A 9,424-nucleotide genomic window follows, 5' to 3' on the forward strand; every position below is an offset into this window, starting at 1 on the left:
GTCACGTGATCCAGCACACACTTAAATAGTCCGATGACTGATGACAAACTTCTTGTGTCAATGTATTTCCGGTTTTCTACAAAAAGAATTAAAATGTCCTCATTTTTCTGCGAGTGTTATCACAAAATATGTCGATGTAGAATTAAAATGCATCACATGGAATTGTTCCAATGTGCTCAGTTTTTAAGAAGGTTTAAAATGAGACCTGAGATGTCTGAACTTTTTCGTTATAATGCTGCATGACCCTTGCACAACTCGATTTTTTGCAAGTAGAATAATATTGACGTTCGTATCTCATTAGGTCGTTCGAGTCAAATGTTCCTGGTTCGGTAACGTTATCGACGTTCCTGGTCGAACTCACGCCACTGAAACAATAAGAGAAGAACGTGTGCATTGTCAGAAGAGGATACAACAGAGGGAGCTGCTGCAAACAGTATGTATAATTCGATATGCCTGGCCATAACTGTCGATATTCCTCTAACTATAACCACTATATAGCTTGGGTTTTACCCTTGCATTACCTTGGACTTCTTTTCTCAAAATACTGACTTTTTTAGGTGGCCGTTATTTTTTAAAATTCCCCGCAAGAATATTCCTTTAATATTTTCTGAGATGTGAATAGGGCTTTCGCTTATCTGCTGATATCCCATGGTACGAATGTTTTTTCGCTGATGTTTTGACATGGTAAATATACTACTTAAAAGAAAAGATCGCACAGGTAATTTTCATATATCCTCGAAACACTTAAGAACACCCGTTCATCATCACATGTGAAACATGGCACTAACGTATAAAGGAATGACACATCGATGCCATATGACGGTACATGAACTTTACGTGAGGCCAGATGACTATCATAGTATGTGCCATCTATAACATTTATTTCGCCGTTATGTTTATCAATTCCAAACGAAATACGACGACTTCTGTAACCCAAGTCGGGGCGAGAGAGATACTCCGGATTCCTCAGATATATCAGTTGATCAGTGATGGTCTGTGCGATTGTTTCTGGGAGTAGTTAACTGCTGTTTCCTGAGATTCCTAATGTGTGTTTACGTTGCATCTCACCTGAATGCTTACATACAGCACTCAGCGTGCCATCTCTCTAGACCCATGAAGGTCCGGTGTAGAATAGGCCTTCAGCAACCCATGCCAAGGTGACGCTGCTTTTCGTAAGAGGCGACTAATAGGATCGAGTGGTCACGCTCGCTGACTTCGGTTCCCAGTTGCACAGATCGATGCTCATGTTGTTGATCACTGGATTTTCTGGTCCAGACACGATTGTTTACAGACCATATAGCTGGAATAATGCTGATTGTAGCGTAAAGCTAAACTCACTCAAGCCATCTGTCTAAGTTTGAAATCCATGTATGTGCAATAACAATCCTCATAGTTGCGTCGCTGTCTCGGCAGGAGCGTCAACAGAGAAGTTATCATGACGACACAGGTACGCGGTAAGTTTCATAATTGACCGTATACCCGATATAGTGGGCGTATGCTTTACACAATACTGTGACTGGGCAATGCGATTAACGAGATACTAGTCATCAGAACACACTGGGATATAATGTTTCTCGCAGAATTACTGAAAACGAAAAACGATTGCCATTTTGCCAACTATAATCAACAGTCACATATTTGGATTGCGTATATACCCTCAAAAGAAAACGTGAAATCCTGTTTTGGAGTTTATTTACTGAGGACATATAACTGATTCAAACATGATATCATAGCTCATTTATGAGTGTAAGGTTACGTTTTTGTTCAACGTTTCGTTTTTCAAATCATTCCGACACATGTTATATTCCTATTTTTTTTCCCAATATCAAGTTTCTTTTTTCATAAGAGTGTATTAGTCTGGGGATGTTTTTAAGGATACCCTCATATTAATCTTTCAAAGATGTCTCCAAAACAAGCTCCTTCAGTAAACATGAAGGGGGCCTCACTTCAACAAGCAATTGTAGTAAACTGTTTCATACTGATTTTATGCACTTCAATATCTAAGTTTGATTCTAGCGGATATTTTGTTACGTGAAGTTTGTGATGCATAAAAGGTAAAAGATCCAACAAAGTGGAGATCGTGGGAGTGGAACAAAACAATTGGGATGGGGGAGTGGCTTGTGCTGTAAAACTGTCGTAAGTCTAGTCTTGTACAAGCAAAAACAGACACAGGCAGACACACAAACAGACACATATATTTCGTCTGGTATTCTTGAATCTTGAACACTCCCTATGACATTATACATGGATGCTTAACAGTACTTGTATTTCAGAGACACACACCACCCAGCAGGTCACTCAGATATTTATGATCTCGGAGAGTGGTGAGTACTCTTTATTTCATGTCCTGTTGGGTAGACTGTGTAAATCTTGCTGAAATGTCTTGTTATCGAGGGGTATTGTAGTGTTGTAGCGCATGTAGTGTTGTCATGACAGTCAAACTCTGGACACACTGAGCATCATGCTGTATTTTAATGTTTGGTAGGTTTGGTTAGTAACTAGAATGGTAAGTGGCTGCACCCTCAAAGGGGGTTGAAGTATTGTAAAAGTATTGTTGAAGGAGGTACTAAGTCCCAAAATATTCGATGTAAATTTAAGTCCACCTTCTTTTTAAACGTAGTAATCGTTATTTTAATTGTGACTAGCATTTCTTACACTCGCGAGCAGCTGAAGCAACGGTGTAAATCCAACTAGGGTCCATGCAGGCAGCACAAGGTACTGTAAGTCCCCATGCTCCCTAGGATGGTGATCTACATTCAGTTGACGGCGATCTATAGCCAGGTTTTATATTGCACTGTCGAAACAGTGCTATTAGTTTTGATTTTAATTGTGATATTCTGGCAGTTGTACTGTCATTCGTCGACAGGTTTTTTGTCACAGTACACATATATATTGCATTTCCACGTGAAGCATGTTCACGCCATGATTTGGATGCAATATTGCCGATGTGACGTTTAACTCGCTCACTCACGATGCGACTGTCTCGCGATGTGGCTCAGGTTCTGCTATATACTGGGTGATCAAGAGTAGGCTCCCTTTGAATTGTCTGCCCTCCATCCCAGAGATTCGTGCATCCTCACTTGTTTTATAACTACAAGAACCTGTATCGAAACGTTGCATCTCCTGAATAAATAATTTGGTTATCCAATATGTTTCTGCTTACTTGGGTTTGAATCTTATCATATGTGGTATTTGGAGGAATTAAGTGGCCTCAAATGGAACACTTTTCTGTTCGGACGTGCATGCATTAGTAAAATTCTGGCTGACCATTTCACATTAGTTAGTAATTTGGTTTATTTCATAGTGAGATATGTTATCAACATATAAAAACGTAAGTCTTACACATATTGTTAGACTGTATAATGACGTTCAAATATACTCAGAGAAATAGAAATATCTTGTTTTGTGGTGTTTATTTCATCGTTTTGAACTGAAATAAAATCTGATTGTTATAGATTCTATGACTTTCGTTTTTCTCAAACTTTATAAATACTTTTTCTTAAATCATTCGAAATAGATGAGTTTACAGGAGATTAAATAGTGTCATTTTACCTCCTGAAATTTCATCAGCTAAAATGTGCGATTCTGGTGCAAGATATAAGTTTGCACATGAGATGTGAATGAGTGGAAGCTGTCTAAGCCGGCACTCTTCGGGACTGAAGAAATTACCCAGTTTAGACAATGTACCGGTATGTATAGCTGATGATACATGTACAAGCCACGGATGTTACTGAGATTTTATGAAACTGTAGACAATTTGCCGGATTGGACAGATGGCCGCTTTTGACAGCTTCCATTGTACATTTTATGAAAAAAAGCCATGTACCATTCATCCTATATTTTTTTTATCCCAGTTGACATGTGACTGTTGACATATGTCCATTCACATCTTTGACTGTCATTTGTACAATCGTTCAAATGCATCTTCCCGTGCTGCAGGTAGTTGTAACTTCTTTTGTTGATTGCGACGTAGGTTATATAATGTGCAAATTGTTGTTAGTTTTACCTGTGAAAAAATATTTTGGATGATGATTGGAGGAGCAAACTAAAAGGCCGATTGGGGAAAAACATTTTAATGAAGTAATAAACAAATAAACGCCCCAAACCATTTGATTTATATTTCTGAGTACTTTAGTCAAGGATTTTAAGCTTTGGAGGTAACAAGAGATTTTAAGTTCAAGTAGTCATCATAATTTTGTTTTCATTTTGCAATAGTTCACGTTATCGCATGTGTCTATTGGAGTTGAATCTGAAAACAGATTAGCACATTAGCTAGTAACAATTAGAAACACATTAGCAATGATTGCACACTGCATTGAAGTGCATTCTGTTGACGCAAACACATTTGACCACGAAAATCGTGTTTCACAATTATCTTTAACATCATGTTCGCAAAACTTTGTTGCAATATTTCAGGTAAACATTCCACGTTAAAGCCCTATATCATTTTATTCCCCTGTAAACCACTGGCATATAGCCATACACAGTGGGGACGGAGAGCTTGAAAGTATGGCGTAACGGTAACAGAGGCTGTTATGAATTTATAATGTATGTACTTTGGAAGACACCTTCCAGTCAATATATCACGATGTGTTTTGCAATATGTCTGTACTTATTGCAATATAGTGCAGTATGAAAATAAGCAATATCTCTGTAACTATTGCCATATAGTACAGTATGAAAATAAGCAATATCTCTGTAACTATTGCCATATAGTACAGTATGAAAATAAGCAATATCTCTGTAACTATTGCCATATAGTACAGTATGAAAATAAGCAATACCTCTGTAACTATTGCCATACATTACAGTATGAAAATAAGCAATATCCAACCTTATTGTGTTGCCTTATAGGATGGCGTCATGGTGAGTAGTATGTAGCGAGGCTACACAAGCGATTAAAAGTTTACATGCCTGCCACTTTATTAAATCCAGATTTACAACTTCGTAACACTTTTGAATAAATATGTTTATATTGTTGCCAGCCGTGGAGTCTGCACCACCGCCTCGCCATTCTCATTGCAATTGCAGTAAGTAACTCGTAACCATTTAGCAAGGAATCGAAACGTTGGTTGTCATAAAACACAATAAGCAAAATAAGCGAGACATTTCAAAGGCGAGGTCCGGTATGTCATAGAATTTTCTGTCCCTTTTGACAGCAATGTGATTGGCAAGATTCAGGAAAAGCATGATAAATATGCGGACCTCGCCTTTGAAATGTCTCGCTTGCATCCAAAGTTCACTGTCGTCAGGCTCCCCATTGTTCTCGGTGCCCTTGGTTTGGTACCTCCTGCTCTCTTGGCGCAGATCAGGAGAGTGCCCGTGTTCTCCACCGGGAGCACAGCCCTTCTGACAATCTGGGTAATGCAGTTCTTGGTGGGTTCGACTAGGCAGTGTTTCCTGGGAGTAGTCCCATTCGCTGTCTGGACTGCGTGTAGAGGGGGCGAGGGCCCTGAGCTAATGATGAGCTTTACCAGCCTGACTGTGCCAGGATCACCCGAACCCTCTCTGCTGCGTTTCTATCTTAATCTGTAAAAAATAATAATAATAAATACCCTTAAACACTGTACATAGCGATCTAAGGAGCTCGATTTAAGGATGACCATCCTAACCAGATTCGGACGTTATTGTAAGTACACACATAAGTAGTTTTAATGTTTGCATACTATCCACTGAAACAATGTACGTATTATTTTTAAGCATCATTAATTTTCTGTTTTCTTTCAGCGAACATGTGTGTCGGCATCATGTCCATTATCTTGGCTCCGCTTTCTGTGGCCATGGTAGTGTTTGGTAAGATGAGCCATTTGGAATGATTCATATTTTGGGGAGCTTGGACATGTTTTAAAAGGCAATCGTACAATGGTAATGGAAGACAGTATGTGTTTTGGATGTTTTCTGATGTCTCGACCACATGTACATCATGTTACTCTTGTCAAGCACATGCGTGTTTGTGGTTGTAAAGCTTCATCCCCGAACCCATGAAAAGATAGATGTATACTGAAAATCTTTAGAAACACATCACCGGGTTAAACGTGCTATCTTCTTGATGGATGAAGGAAAGACCTTCCTTCAACTGACATTGAAACTGTCAATCAAGTTCGAAAGGATATGAAAAAGCGTAATGATGACATGTCGGGGGTCAAACTAAAATTTCAAACAGGCGATGTCAGGAACGTCTGGGAACAAATGATGCGTCTTCTCTCACATGAGTGGCTGTTATAGACGTTGGCTTGAATCTGTTCCTTAAATGAGTGCAGAAATGTAATGATCTTGGGGCGGAGTCGTGAGACGTGGTTGTCTTGGGCGTGGTCGACGACGTATTGTGTCAGTTTGTCGAAGGCTATGTGATTAACAGGCAATTTTTGAAGTGTGACAATAAAACCGTATGGTCACTTGACCAGTAGCCAAATTAAAACATTAAAAAGGTGAACACTTTTCTCATAACGTGCTGAATAAAGTGCCATTATGTGCACTAAACAGTTTACTGATGTTCATGATTTGGGCACACAGTTGAATAATCTGTCGGTTTGCTGTGGAACAGTCACGGTTTTGTTTTTCATTTTCACGCGATTTGCTTGTGAAAATGTGTTTTTCCTAATGGCGGATCACGTGATCGGCAGAGATGCACGTGCGTGTGCGTCGGTTGATGTCCGATTACCTCAAGCACAGTTTGTTGTCAAACGTCATTTTGTTTACATTCCATTATCAATGCACTTCTGTTGGATTTCAGTACATGTCCATAATGTCACTAATTTCCAAATAGCCTTTCAAATATGGGCAGTTAATGGACGTGTGAGGTATCAGATAGACGTATACCAAAAGGGCTCCATCTGTGCTTTTCCCTGGAGGCGTTCTGAAATTGTGCTGCTTGTGAATTACGTGCCATTGAATAACACCTACATGTATGCCTTTCTTCGTCCATATTAACTCTTTTGAAGATTCAACTAGGTTTTCATAGAATAAAAGTGAAAATATGCCACGTCAAACCAACCTCTTCCTCGGAGTTCATCTGCGTCATGTCCTAAACCAACCTGTAGATAAAATCGTTTTTACCAACTTCATCCTTGTTTTCGAATTAAGTGGACTGCATTATGTCGTGCGTATGTGCGAGTGACGTGTCTTACTGCTCGAGAAGAAGTAGATGAGCCACGACCTGACAAATGACCCCACTTTGCTTATATGGGAACGACCCCCAGAACATCCCACTTGAAATAAGAGGGAAACAGGTTGTCGTCTAAATAATTAAAAGTTCAATTTCCTCGTGCGAATCGTGTTTTGATTTTTATATCATACTACTGGAACACGTGTTCGTTAAACAAAAGCGGTATTAAGTTCATGTCACGGTCAGCGTGTGTTGCACGTGCTTAATTCACGATCTACCAAAAGTACCTGTAGCAAACAAGTGTATTCGTCTACATTCCCTGCCCCGACTACTTGTCTCAAACGTGTTCACAGGCTCATCGAATACGTGTCAAGCAGTAAACACGTAAAGAGCGATCTGCTGCAAGTGGAACGGCTAATCAATTCACGATAGTTTCCGGAGTGCATTGAAACACTCTTGATATTGATGATGATTTTTTCCAAAATGTTCTTCACGTTACTAATTTTGTGATGACTTATAAGCGATTCAGTTGTAACATTTTACTCGTTTAAAGCCTATCGAGTATGTGGTGTGTTTTCAGCCATAAAGTACTATGTCTTTATTAGGCTTTGTATCATTCTTTAACAATGTAGATAATGATTATCTTACCATAATTATTGCTTGACCATGTTAAATCCAAAAGACACTTACCTCAAAACGAACTTACTGATTGTCATGTTAATGTGCTAGCTGGGGAGGAATGTATTTTCCAAGCCTACCACTGAACCCCACGTCGATATTTGATGTTCTCGTTTCTCAAGGCATCCTTGACTACAACCTGTGCCCAGGACACACCAAACTCGCCATCTACATGATAGTCCAGGGAGCCACCTCTGTCTTCATCCCAGTCCTGGTCTTGTGTTGGTGCTGCTGCAAGTGGATAAGAGGAAAGTTGATAATCGCTATCTGTGCCGCCATTGGATTGTTTTATATCGGATGGGGAATCGTTGGTGAGCTTCTTTGGACACTTATCATATTAATTTGTGGAATTATCAGCATCGTAACGCATATTGTATCTGTTTATTCACTCTGGCTGTAATATCGGTGTGGTATTGATACAAGTTTGAGCCTCCTTGAACATTATATTTGAAATCCTGCTTGTCACATAAGACGTAGCTATCAATAAAATGAATAAATTCAAAGTAAAGCGGATTGCAAATGATTACTGCGGCAGAGAAAAATGAGAAATAATTTGTATCTGTTTAGGAAGCACCTGGCTGGTCAATTCCCCATGCGAGAATACACGTCTGCACTATCACGCTTATTGGTTGTCGGTTCCCCTGTGGATCTTCCTAGTCATCTTGGCCTGTATAGGCTTTTGCACTAAGGACGACGAGGACGACGATTAAATATGTGGTGGGTTGGACAGTTGTTCCACCTTGGATGGGTTACTCGTCAAAACTACGCTTTACTCGTCGGACTGAGATGAGATTTGTGCAGCAGCTACAGAAATATAAATCTTGTCATATCATATCAAAGCAGGATTGTATAGGCACTCCAAGGATATTTTAGTTACAAATATGCAGCTGTTACTTACGTTTTGAAACGACCAAGTTATCCAAAGTCATGGTACGTGGGTCTTATTGTATATATTCATGGTGTGTCGGATATTCATGTTTATCTTCTTCAAATGGTACGGTTGTGAATGCTTTCATTGCCTGCGATTTCTGCTAAATCGTTTTGGATTAAATATTATAGTTTTGATGTCCTTCAGGTGTCTTTTTTGGGAGTTGTAATGTTTGCTGAATGTGGCAGTGAGTGAGTTATGTTTTGCGCCGCACTCAACAATATTACAGCTATATGGCGGCGGTCTGTAAATAATCGAGTCTGGACCAGACAATCCAGTGATCAACAACATGAGCATCGATCTGCGCAATGGGGAACTGATGACATGTGTCAACCAAGTCAGCGAGTCAGACCACCCGATCCCGTTAGTCGCCTCTTACGACAAACATAGTCGCCTTTTATGGCAAGCATGGGTTGCTGAAGGCCTATTCTACCCCGGGACCTTCACGGGTCGGTGAATGTGGCAGATATAGTTTATTTGTTGACTGTCAGAAAATGTGAGTTCAATACTGGTTACAGAGTCACATATGCTCTTGGGGGATACAAATACATAAATCATTTATTAGCATCGTTGTAAATGGAACATGGTCATTAAAACTACAAACGTTGACATTTGATTACCATAAATCGACCTTTTTCACAACAGTGCACAATTTTCTCCAGCGAAAGAATTTTCAAGTTACCGGTATGTTACATCTTGTGTCATGCAAAATC

At 39.6% G+C, this 9,424-nt stretch overlaps 1 protein-coding gene across 1 annotated transcript; it reads left to right on the forward strand.

The window, feature by feature from the left end:
- The first annotated feature begins 321 nt into the window (after positions 1 to 321).
- LOC137274220 (uncharacterized) lies at positions 322 to 8,852 on the forward strand. Its single transcript, XM_067807282.1, has 7 exons — positions 322 to 433; positions 1,414 to 1,454; positions 2,274 to 2,324; positions 4,986 to 5,030; positions 5,728 to 5,793; positions 7,906 to 8,094; positions 8,351 to 8,852. Exons 2-7 carry the CDS (start codon positions 1,436 to 1,438, stop codon positions 8,491 to 8,493), a joined length of 513 nt encoding a protein of 170 aa, XP_067663383.1. The 5' UTR covers positions 322 to 433; positions 1,414 to 1,435; the 3' UTR covers positions 8,494 to 8,852.
- The last annotated feature ends 572 nt before the right edge of the window (positions 8,853 to 9,424 follow it).

The sequence above is a fragment of the Haliotis asinina genome, chromosome 2, assembly GCF_037392515.1.
Source record: "Haliotis asinina isolate JCU_RB_2024 chromosome 2, JCU_Hal_asi_v2, whole genome shotgun sequence".
Classification (NCBI taxonomy): Eukaryota; Metazoa; Mollusca; class Gastropoda; order Lepetellida; family Haliotidae; genus Haliotis; species Haliotis asinina.